Below are 12,185 nucleotides of genomic sequence, written 5' to 3'. Positions count from 1 at the left end.
AATTTCTAATTACTGTGCAGATCATTTGAATGTAGTTCTCAACCCATTTCATATGGAAATCTTAAACCGGGTGAAAAACAATGAGGGAATTAATGCCTTGAGATTTTGAATAAATTATTGTGTAAGTTTGGATGTCTGATGCATTCGACTCTGCTCACTGCAGTTAGACATCAATGGCAGGTACTTGGCTCAGAGAATCCCAATTATTTCCATCTCCTCCACAGTATCACAGCACCCTGGCATCTTTAAATGGCTTAGAAGTTCACCTGAGTGAGACGTTACTCAGCAAGAGCTACTGTAACTTACTTGGCTACAACTTTGCACATTATGACTGCGTTCAGCATGTACTCACAGGTCAGTGTGTATGTGTGTGTGTCATTTCCCTCTTTGGAAGGGCTGACCTATGCAATATTATTACATATTAATGATCCTCAAAGATCTCACCCAAGTGGACATTCCTGTTGTCTGAGCCTCAATATTGAGCGTCGGCATGTAATTTTGATTATTTGGGGTGGGCTAAGAAGGTTATCACAGTTGAACCCACTTCTGTTCTTGCCTTGTATTCGTGCTTCAGTTTGCATCAGGGGTCACTGGATGGTCAGGAATGCGGAGAAAGCATTTTTTTTGTCCCTCCTTGGTCTAAGGTATTGAAAGCAATTATAGTCTCTCCTGTTGCCTGGTTAATTTGTTACTTTGCGACTGAGGTATTGAGTGAAATTCCGGCATAAACATTTTCCGGTTTAATCCTGGAGCTGACTTCCATCATCCCCTGATCAGACTACAGGGCCTTCATGAACATTTGCGAGGTGCCTCGGTGACTCAGCGATGCCTCACAGCACCAGAGACCCAGGTTCGATTCCACCCTCGGTCTGTGTGGAGTTTGCACATTCTCCCCGTGTCTGTGTGGGTTTCATCTGGATGCTCCAGTTTCCTCCCACAGTCCAAAGTGCAGGTTAAGTGGGCTGACCATGCTAAATTGCTCATAGGGTCCAGTAATGTGCATGGCTAGGTGGATTAGCCATGGGAAATGCAGGGTTATGGGATCAGGATTGGTGGGGTTTGGTCTGGTTGGGATGCTCTTCAGAGGATCAGTATGGACTTGATGGGTTGAATGGCCTGCTTCCACACTATAGGGATTCAATGCTTTGTTCATGGTATTGTAGAACGGTTGTGTACTGATGGAAGCCATTAATCTCCTGCATGTTAGTCACCTTTTTTTTTTGAAGAGCTAACCAGTTAGATCCACTCTACCACTTTCCCCTGTTTCCCTGAAATCATAGAATCCCTACAGTGCAGATAGGGGCCGTTCCAGCAATTTCTGTTTTTGATGCCTCTAACAGTACTTCATTTAACCTGGCAGTAATTTGAAGAAAAATGAAAGCTTTAATGATTTGGATGTAGAGTTAGTTTATTCACGGAATTTGCTACTTTCATTTCAGATTTAAAGTGCCTGCCTTTTCTCTGTATTTCTAAAATCTCATCCACATTTTAGATTGACTAAACTGTGCTTTAATGTGGGGATTTACTTTATGGCCACACATTCTGAATACACTACTCGAGTCCCCTTCTGGTGATCTGAATTACTGAGGAAGCTCTGCATTGCCAGAGATGCTGCTTTTTAAGTGAGACATTAAACTTCTCAGCTGGATATAAAGGATCTCAGGCATTATTTTGACTGGTCAAGGTGTTACATTTTGTGACCTGCCCAATATTTAACCTTCAATCTACGGTTACTTAAAAAAAACTCGTCATTATCACGCTGTTTTTGGGAGCTTCCTTGTATACATTGGCTGCTGTATTTCCAATTCTGACAATGTCTGTACCTCAAAAGAAATTCACAAGCTGCAATAATAAAATTAGAACTTCCTGTGAGCATGATAGGTGCATATAAATGCACATTTCAATTACTACGTTTCCACTGTTCATTACCTCACTTTTCATAGAATCCCTACAGTGTGGAAGCAGGCCATTAGGCCCATTAAGTCCACAACAGCCTTCAAAGAGCATCCCACCCAGACCCACCTCCCTACCCGATCTCAGTAACCCTGCATTTCCCATGACTAACTCACCTAGCCTACACACCCCTGGACACTATGGGCTATTTACTATGGCCAGTCCACCGAACCTGCACGTCTTTAGCCTGTGGGAGGAAACCCACATAAAACAGGGAGAATGTGCAAACCCCACACATTCAGTCTCCCAAGGCTAGAATTGAACCCAGGTTTGCGGGCATTGTGAAGTGGCTGTGTTAACCACTGTGCCACCCTTTAGAATCATAGAATACCTACAGTTCAGAAAGAGGCCATTTGGCCCATTAAGTCTGTACTGACCCTCTGAAGTGCATCCCACCCACCGCCCCCAACCCTATAATGTTTTTCTCTTTTACAAGTGGTAGGTTTTCAAAATCAGTCTTGTGTTTGTATTCATCTAATCAGGCAATGCATTCCAAATCATACCCATAGTTTTTTTAACATTCTGTCCTTATGATAATCAAAGCAGACTAATGTTCTGCGGTATGTTGGAGACACTGCAGATCTTGCCTAATAAAGTCAGTCTTCATTGAACTGGCAGAAGACAAACATTCAGGGAAAAAGTTGCAGTATACAAAGGGACCAGCAGATGTCCTCAGTGGTCTCCAATCCAGACAATTTTTTGGCATTAGCCAGAACCTCAGTTTGACATTATCCTAAGGTGCTTCATAAGGAAATAGATTGGTCACTGAGGAGGATAAGGAGGTTCGGGAACTAACCCAAATGTTATCAGAGCTGCAGGTTTCAAGGAACATTTTGAAGGTGGGAGGAGATGTTGCAGGGTGCAGGTTTTTTAGCGAGAGGGTTCAGGTGGCAAGATTATTGTACTGAGGTACAGCTTTCGCTGGTGGAGTGCAAGGAAGGTGAGGGTGCACAGTGGTTCAGACTCCACATCAGAACATGTGAGATGGGGGAAATAGTGCTGGAGGAGACTTCACAGGCAGTGTGAGGCTCTGTAAGGATCTACAAATCTCCCAAAGCCTGTCCACCATCTAGAAGGCACACGTCAGGAGTGTGATGGAATACTCCCCACTTCCCTGGATGAGGTTAGCTCAAACAACAATCAGGAAGCTTGGTACCATCCAGGACAAAACAGCCTGCATGCCTGGCACTGCATCCACTCTCCACCACCAACGCTCAGTAGCACCAGTGTGTACTATCTACAAGATGCACTGCAGAAATTCACCAAAGATCCTTAGACAGCACTTTCCAAACCATCAACCAGTTCCTTCCAGAAGGACAGGGGCAGCAGATACATGGGAATACTACCCCCTGCAAGTTCCCCTCCAAGCCACTCACCATCTTGACTTGGAAATATATTGCCATTCCTTCACTGTCTCTGGGTCAAAATCCTGGAATTTCCACCCTAAGGGTATTGTGTCTCACTGTAGACTGTAGCATTTCAAGAAGGCAGCTCAGCACCACGTTCTCAAGGGCAACGAAAGACTAGCAATAAAATGTTGGCCCAGCCAGCAATGTTCACATCCCATGAGTGAATAAAACAAAACAAACGAAAACTATGGTGATGAAATCAAGGCTGTAGAAATGGGAAGCCAGATGAGGATGTGCATCTGAGTAGAATTTAATTGAGAGCGGGATGCGTGACGGAGAACTGAAAGAGTTGGGATTTAATTGGACTTCAGCCTTCAGTGTGTTACGAGGGGACGTTGTACCTGAAGCAAGTTACTTCTGCATCTATTAAAACATCAGCCATAGAAGATGTCCCTAGGGTCTAGTCCTGCAAATGGCAACCGAATTAGTTCCAATCTCTAGAAACATGGAAGTCCCAATTACATGGAAAAATTGAACATCTATAGAGAAGGAAATAATCATCACTTGTGAACTGTACAAACCAGTTAGAGTTGATTAAAATGAAACCAAAATTACATGATACGATGAAAAGTGCAAATAAATAGTGGTGCATCTATAGGTCCCACCATCTTCGAGAGAGGAGGTAGAGGAAAGGAGCTAACTGCTGCTTCAGTGAACACCAGCCATAATTGAAGGAGCAGGTTCAATCCCTTACGTGAGTAGAGTTGGCTGATTTTGGGAAGTGGGACAGCTGTTCCAACCGCTGCCCCAGGAATAGATGATGGTAAATTAGCCAAGATTACCGCTTCTCATTGCTATCCAGTAACAGTGTGAACAGTCTGGTGTTTGCTGTACCTGTTGACATTTGAATCATTGCTCATAGTTGATTAGCTGGAGGGTGATCTGTAGAACTGTATCCAAAACATCATTAAAATGGGAGGGAGGAAGACTAGGGGTGGTGGTTAAAATTACCAAATAGAGTAAACTGTAGTGTTGCATCTGACATGGTTCAGTAGACCAGGACAGAAAACGGTGAAATCTCGGACAGCATATTTCTTTGTGATTGAATGATTGGTACTAAACAATTCCTTTTCATTTTTAAAGCTCAGCTTTCCTCTGGTGATCAGAAGGGTCACTTCATTAGAGCAACGGCTTTGATGCACACTGACTTGGACCACAACAAGACCACTCATGAGATGATTGTCCGGTATGTTGTAGAATCATACGGTATCACAGCACAGAAAGTCGTATCATATTTGTGCCAGTCAGGCACCTATCTACTCTAATCACATTTTCCAGCACTTGGCTGCTAGCATTTTATGCCAAGTAATTACCTGCTAACTTTTTTTTCGGTAGAACAAACATCTCCACATTTCTGTTTCTGATACATCCATCTTCCAGAACTGGAAGAAAAAGTGGCCTATGAAATGATAGATACCTGTGTTTCCAGCTTGCAGAGTGCTGGTCTCTCTTGCAATCTTTCGCAACACCAGAAGCACAAAGAAGCAGAGTCTGGCTGTTGAGTGAATGAAATAGATTAAACTACCCTTTCCTGGAATTGTCCTCAGTGCATCTGGCAAGTTTATCCTGGCTCTACACCTTGCTGTGCCTTGCCAGGGACACTAGATGTCAAAACAGTAGAGAGTTAGGTATACAACACTTGGAAAATGCACCTGCTGAGGGATATGTTTGACGTTCTTCCTTTCCTGTTGACATTAATCCATTCACTATTTGTGAGGTCTTGCTATGCAGAAAATGGTTGCTACATTTGACTTAACAAGTGATTACACTTTAAAATGGGCTTAGTTGATTGTACAGAGGCATCCTGAAAATCCCAACATAAGTACAAGTCCTTTTGAAGTGTAGGTAAACATATGACAAGCAGTTTGCAAGCATCAGTTCCTAGGAGGAGCAGCAAGATAAATGACCACATAATGTGTATTAGACTTGCTACATGAGGAATAAATTTTGCATGACATACTTGTTCTAACAGAGTTGGGAAGGTTAGAGAGAGTTCAGTTGTTTTTATCCAGGTTTATAAAGCCTGTCATTGTGCAGGCAAGAGTGACTGGGTAACTGCAATGAAATGCTGGGCACCTTCCCAGCGAGGTGGTACCTTTAATGGTTTTGGTGAGGCTAACAGGGAAGCAGCACAAAGCTTCCTGCAATTTTCAGAGGGCTTGCATTTGAGCCATACCTCTCTTATGCTAAAGTTTATGGACTTTGTTGCAAATAGAAGTCAGGGTCTTGCATATTCAGTGATCCCAATGAATATTGATAAGATATCTGACTGCTGAGGAGGTTTCTTTTGGGAGATGGGGGCTTGTGGGCTGTGTGAGTTTAGGATGCTCTCACCGTCTACTGGCCCACTTGTCGTACCTGTACAGTTACCCTGACTGAGGATCACTAACTTGACAGTTTCTAACTGAAGCCATCGCTAGCTGGATAAGGAAGTGGGGCAGGGGAGCTTGTGATTTACATTTTGCTAGATTTGTGCAATGCATTAGATCAGAACTCCCAGCATTGAAAATTGGACCATTGGAATCTGAGGAGGATTGGAAAGTTATGGGTAGTGCTTCCTAAGTTTCCACCCTTTGCTTCTCTCGCATGAAGCAACTGATGGAATGAGATTTTATTCCCATTGCCTTCCGCTGCATTTTCCTCATGGCAAGTGAAGATTAATAGGACTAAATAGACTATTGAAAGGCCTCTGTAAGACAACTGTTAAATATTCGAAAACCAAAAAAGAAATACTTACATTTATGTAGTACCTTTTATAGCCTGAGGACTGCTCTGTAGCCAATTAGGCAATGCTGAAATCTATTGTAAGAAACATGGCTGTCATCTTGCACACTGCCAGTAATGTTCACTTGAGGAACAAAGACAAAGTTGCTGGACTGAGGAAGGGTCACTGGACCTGAAATATTAACTCTGCTTCCTCCTTCACAGATGCTGCCAGACCTGCTGAGCTTTTCCAGCAACTTTGTTTTTGTTCCTGATTTACAGCATCCACAGTTCTTTTGGATTTTATGTTCACTTGAGGGACTGATATTGACCAGGACACTGGACACAACTCTTCTTAGAAAGTATCCTATGTAACTACTTCAATCTATTTGAGAAGGCACATGAGGTCTCGATTTAATGCCTCATTCAGAAGTTAGTGAAGCACTCCCTTACCGACTCTGGGAGAGTCAGCCGAGATTTTCAAAGTGAAAAAGAGATGTACGTAAAACATCAAGTGATTTCCCCTCCTTAATTAATTGCTACCATTCTCTCCCAACAGGAACGCCTCCACTGCTGTTTACAGCTGCCAGAACCCAGCCCAGGAAACTCACTTCCAGATCCTTGCAGCTGCCCGCAACTCCGGCGTTCCGAACCCTCGCGACAGTGCCTTTGCTTTGCCAGGACGAGCCAAGCAGAAACTACTAAAATATGGAGTAAACCTGCTCTGAGTCACGGCAATCTCACAGATTTCCCAGCAGTGTTACACGGACAAATGCTTACACTTTTTAATTGAAAAGAACAAATGGTTCTTTAAGTCATACGCTTGTCCTACCTGAGTGTATTATCTAATGGTTGTATCATGGGCTGCGTGTTCCTCCAGTATATTTGCTTAAATGTACTAATAATTGGAGATTCTTAGGAATTTTCAGTGGGGATGAGTGTTGAAAGAAGTAAAGAAACACATCACACAGCATGCCTTACTTGAATCGAGGTTTTCTGACATTGTGCATGAAGAATTAATGGACCAGCCAAAACCATAAATAAGACTATCTGTGTGTTGAAAAATATACATGGCTTTTAAAATGTAGAAAACTCCTAAACAGACATGGAATTTATTTTAATATCCTGTCCACACACCTCATCTTTTCAATGGTTTTGATTAAATGTGGTTAAAATTTGTCATTCAGCCATAAGAAGAAAGTTCCTATTTATTCAAATTTGTGGAAGTGTTGATTCCCTACAACATTTCTGATCTACCCCAACTTCAGCCTGATAACTTGGATTTATGTAGTGCCTTTAATGTATTCAAATGACCCATGGCGCTTCACAGGAGAGTTATCAAATAAAATTTGATACTAAACTACATAAGAAAACATTAAGATGTAAATAAAAGTTTTGTTATTTCAGGAGATGGGTTTTAAGGAAAATAATTGGGGCATGGGTGGTTGGGCAGTGCAGTGCAGAATTTCAGAGCTTAAGGCTTGCTGAAATATCTCAATTTTCAACATTCCTATTCCTATGTAAATGTTAGGAACTCAAGACCACAGGATGTAAGTTTAAGGAGAGGAGTAAGTGGTTTAGAGGAGAGCTGAGAAAAGGTCTTTTCACCCAGAGGATGGTTGCAATATGGAAAGTGCGGCCTGAGAAGGTCATTGAGACGGACACTCTCACAACATTTATGAAGCATCTGGATGAGCACTTAAAATGCCAGAATATGGTAGGCTAGGGATCAAGTGCAGGAAAATGGGATTAAGTGTTGTTTGTGTTTGTTGGTCAGTATAGACATGGTGGGCCGAAGGGCCTATTTCTATGCTGTATCACTCTATGACCTAGGAGTGGGAGTAGGCCATTTGTCCCCTTCAAGCCTCCACTGCCAAGATCATGGCTGATCTGATTGTAGTCTCAACTCCACTTCCTTGTCTGATTGTCAGAGACCTTGAGTCTCTTGAAAATCTATTGGAATCAGCCTTGAATAAATTCAATGGCAAAGCCTCCACTACTTTCTAGGGAAGAGAATTCCGCAGACCAATAATCCTCTAGATGAACAAAGTCCTCTCATCTGGCTCTGATCCTCAAACAGTGTCCCCTGGTACCAATCTCTCCCAACACTATTGCAATACTAGTAAAATATTGTTAATAGTTTTTTTTTAATCTTTTTTCTCTGGGGAAATTCTATGGATGCTGACAACCTTCTGATCAATAGTCCATGTGTTCACTCGTCCTGTTGAATTTTCAATGCTTAAGGACGTTACAATTAACTCTGATTCAACAATCAGTTATGTACATCTTTCAGGGGTGAGAAGTACTTGACGTCTCCTTGTCCCCAGCCAAAAGGTATTGAAGCTACTATCAACACACTGCCTTTACTGAGATACCATGAAACTTCCATTTCTGTTCAGTTTTGCACTTTACACAAATGCTGTAGCTGGTATGAGAGATATTAGGAATTTTGATAGCTAGTAATGGTAACTGATTTTCTCAATGTTTATAAGTAACTTGAGATTTATCACTAATTGAAGAGTGGAATAAAGGAGAGAGAAACTATACATGCCATTTATACTAAATTGAAAACAATAACGTACATATATGAAATGTAAAATGTTTTAATTTTTGGGGTGGTGTTGGTGAGAATGGAGGTAAACTATAGATGTATATCTTACTGCTGAATGGTCCTGTCGAAATGCATTTCACTTTTAGACACTTAGCATCTATTATGGCTTACCAGCAATTTGTTGTTTACATTTTTACTTCTCAGTTTGTTACTTGCATCTTGGAACTGCTGAAAGTTTGAGAGACCCGGAATCTAAGTTAAAGATTTGTCTTACTGACATCTGCAAGGTCGTAACCTACAGTTTGCCCAATATGATGGGGAGCCATATGGAGATACTCTGCAGGTAGTCGGTAATTTAATACTCAAATCCTGGATCTGGTGACTAATTGACCTTTGTGGTGAAAAGGTGTCTCTAGCAGGCTAGCGATTCACTTATCCCACGTTGAATTCATTAGAAAAGTAAATTGACTGAAGCATTGCACTTATGACAAACTAGAGGAAGGTCTCTTAGACTTAATTATACACTGAATACATTATTCTAGCATTATGCAGAGAATAATAGATTGATGGAACAATTCACTGGGAGTTCATTGAACAAGACAATATAAATTATTTTTATATGTATGTTTGGAAGCCAGCAGTAATTGGTGGATTTTGTGATCTGACAGGTAGCTGAAGTTGAAATATATTGTAAAGAAATGAATTTGATAGGGTTTGGTTTTTAAATCCTAAAAGCTTTTGAGCTAGGTTTTTTCCATCATTATAGTGTGATGGAAATTTAAGCTCAATATTCTCTCGTTTTAGCATATTAACCGATTCTGTAAGTTTGAGTGTACCACCTTACTGCTATTCTTGTGGTATGTACCAATATTTTCTCCGCTGCTGTTCTTCAGTAGTAAACAATGTGCCACAGCTAATTGTCACTCTAATGCTGACCACAGTACTGTGACAACCACATGGCATCTGTGTCCTCCTTGTTATTTAAACTTGCTCCTCCTCATCTGTTCAATCTGCTGTCTACTGTCATCCCCTCAGCCTCACTAGCTGAGGGAAAAGGATTGTGTGGTCTATATTTTAAAACCCTAACTCCACCTAATCCAACTATAGTATCGATGGCTCAGTGGTCAGCACTGCTGCCTCACAGCACGAGGGACCCGGGTTCAGTTCCACCCTTGGGCAGCCATCTGTGTGGAGTTTGCACATTCTCCCTGCGTCAGTATGGGTTTCCTCCAGGTGCTCTGGTTTCCTCCAGGTGCTCTGGTTCGCTCCCACAAAGATGTGCAGGTTAGGAGGATTGGCCATGTTAAATTGCCCATAGTGTCCAGGGATGTGCAGGCTAGGTGGGTTAGCTATGGGAAATGCACGGTTACAAGGATAAGGTAGGGGGTCGAGTCTGGGTGGAATACCCTTTGAAGGGGCAGTGTGGACTTGATGGGCAGAATGGGCTGCTTCAACACTAGGGATTCTATGAGTCTGTAGTAGACATGCACTCCTGTTATACTTTTAAATTTTTACAACTTTAGTACAAGGTTGCACTATTGGAAAATACTGTAGGCGCTACAATTTGGCTGATGAATTACTGTTATACAACTAAATATTAGTTATATTTCTTAACTGTCAAATTGTCTCAACAATGCAGGATGTTTCTTCTAATGGTACATTGTAGAATTTTATACGAAAAATCTGGTGTATGTAAGCTTGTGTAAAATGCCTTCTGGGTTTCAGCTCAAGGTGCTGTGTTCTCACATCTGTGCAATAAATTAAATATACACTGCTCACCAAGTGCCTTTCTTCAAGCAAAGTATTAAATTGAGGAGCAGGAGCGGGCCCTTCTGCAGAACTAATTACCAAATGCTTTCTTTTACAGTACGTCCTGTAGTAATGTTTTATCAACCTGATGCTTCCACCAAATTCATGATTTAACATGTCTTCTGTGGTCAGCATCTTGGATTTATTTAGTGTGTGTAGGGTCGTAAAACATCACGAGACAATTCACAAAAGCATTAGCAAATCATAGAGTCAAAGAGTTGTACAACACAGAAACAGACCCTTTGGTCCAACTCATCCATGCCAACCAGATATCCTAAATTAATCGAGGGGGTCGAGTCTGGATGGAATACCCTTTGAAGGGGCAGTGTGGACTTGCCCATTTGCCAGCATTTGGCCCATATCCCTCTCAACTCTTCCTATTCATATACCCATCCACCACTTTCTCTGGCAACTCATTCCATGCACGCACCACCCTCTGTGTGAAAAGTTGCCCCTTAGGTCCCTTTTAAATCTTTCCCCACTCACCTTAAAAATATGCCATCTAGTTTTGGACTTTCCTATCCTGGGAAAAAGACCTTGGATATTCAGCCTATCTATACTCCTCATGATTTTATACACCTCTATAAGATCACCCACAGCCTCCAAATTTCCAAGGAAAATAGCCCCAACCTATTCAGCACCTCACTCGAGCTCAAATGCTCCAACCCCAACAGTGTCCTTGTAAACGTTTCCTGCGTCCTTTCAAGTTTAACAACATCTCTCCTGTAGCAGGGAGACCAGAATTGATCACAGTGTTCCAAAAGTGGCCAAACCAATGTCCTGTACAGCCACAACATGACCTCCGAACTCCTGTACTCAACGCACTGACCAATAAAGGCAAGTGTACCAAATGCCACCTTCACCACCCTATCTACCTGTGAGTCCACTTTCAAGGAACTATGAACCTACACACCAAGGTCTCGTTGTTCAGCAACGCTTCCCAGGAGTCTACTATTAAGTGTATAAGTCCCGCTCTGATTTGCCTTTACAAAATGCGACACCTCACATGATACTGATCTACATAAAGAAATATGAGGATAGCTGACTAAAAGCTTGGTCAAAGAGGTAAATTTTAAACAGCATCTTAAAAGAAGGGAATTCCAGAGTTTAGGTACATGGCAGCTCATGTCATGCAGTAGTGGAGCAGTTTTTCCTCTGATATGCACCTCTTTAGTCATCCGTTATTTTTGTCCAAACTTAGAGAATGACTTACTCATAGACCATTCAGTTGGGGAAGCCTTGGCACTGGATTGATTTTTATTCATTATCCATTGAATAAAATAAAATAAAAACAAAATAGAGCTGATGCTGCACATCTGAAACAAAAGTGCTAAGGCCATGCCGACAGCATCTGTGGAAATAAAGAACTGCAGAAATAAAGGGACCCCAGTTCAATTCCAGACTTGGGTGACTGTCTAGGTAGAGTTTGCATGTTCTCCCTGTGTCTGCGTGGGTTTCCTCTGGGTGCTCCAGTTTCTTCCTACAGTCCAAAGATGTGCAAGTTAGGTGGATTGGCCATGGGAAATATGGGGGTCTAGGTCTGGGTGTTGTGTTCTTCGGAGGGTCGGTGCAGACTTGATGGGCTGAATAGCCCTTTTGCACTCTGTGGGGATTCTATGATCCAAAACAGAAATTGCTGGTGAAACTCAGTAGGTCTGACACCATCTAAGCAAAGAAAGCAGAGTTAATGTTTCGCATCCAGTGACTCTATGTCAGAGCTGGTGACATTCCCACAGAGTTAATGCTTTTGAGTCCAATAT

General features: G+C 42.0%; 1 protein-coding gene across 2 annotated transcripts in view; it reads left to right on the top strand.

Annotated features, from left to right (window-relative positions):
- Positions 1-10,430, top strand: part of hps4 (HPS4 biogenesis of lysosomal organelles complex 3 subunit 2) — a 56,143-nt gene extending 45,713 nt beyond the window's left edge. Inside the window, exons 11-13 of one of the 2 annotated variants that reach the window (XR_007264695.1) lie at positions 225-354; positions 4,451-4,548; positions 6,625-6,739. Coding sequence is in view for 1 of the 2 variants with exons in the window: in XM_020513525.2 (XP_020369114.1) it covers positions 225-354; positions 4,446-4,548; positions 6,625-6,793 (402 nt within the window). In the remaining variant the exon portion in view is untranslated. Of the gene's footprint in view, positions 1-224; positions 355-4,445; positions 4,549-6,624 lie in introns of both variants that reach the window. The other variant, XM_020513525.2, reaches the window with a different exon arrangement.
- Positions 10,431-12,185: the final 1,755 nt, after the last annotated feature.

Source organism: Rhincodon typus, chromosome 24 (assembly GCF_021869965.1).
Source record: "Rhincodon typus isolate 14 chromosome 24, sRhiTyp1.1, whole genome shotgun sequence".
Lineage (NCBI taxonomy): Eukaryota > Metazoa > Chordata > Chondrichthyes > Orectolobiformes > Rhincodontidae > Rhincodon > Rhincodon typus.
This window is presented reverse-complemented; position numbering and strand designations above follow the sequence as displayed.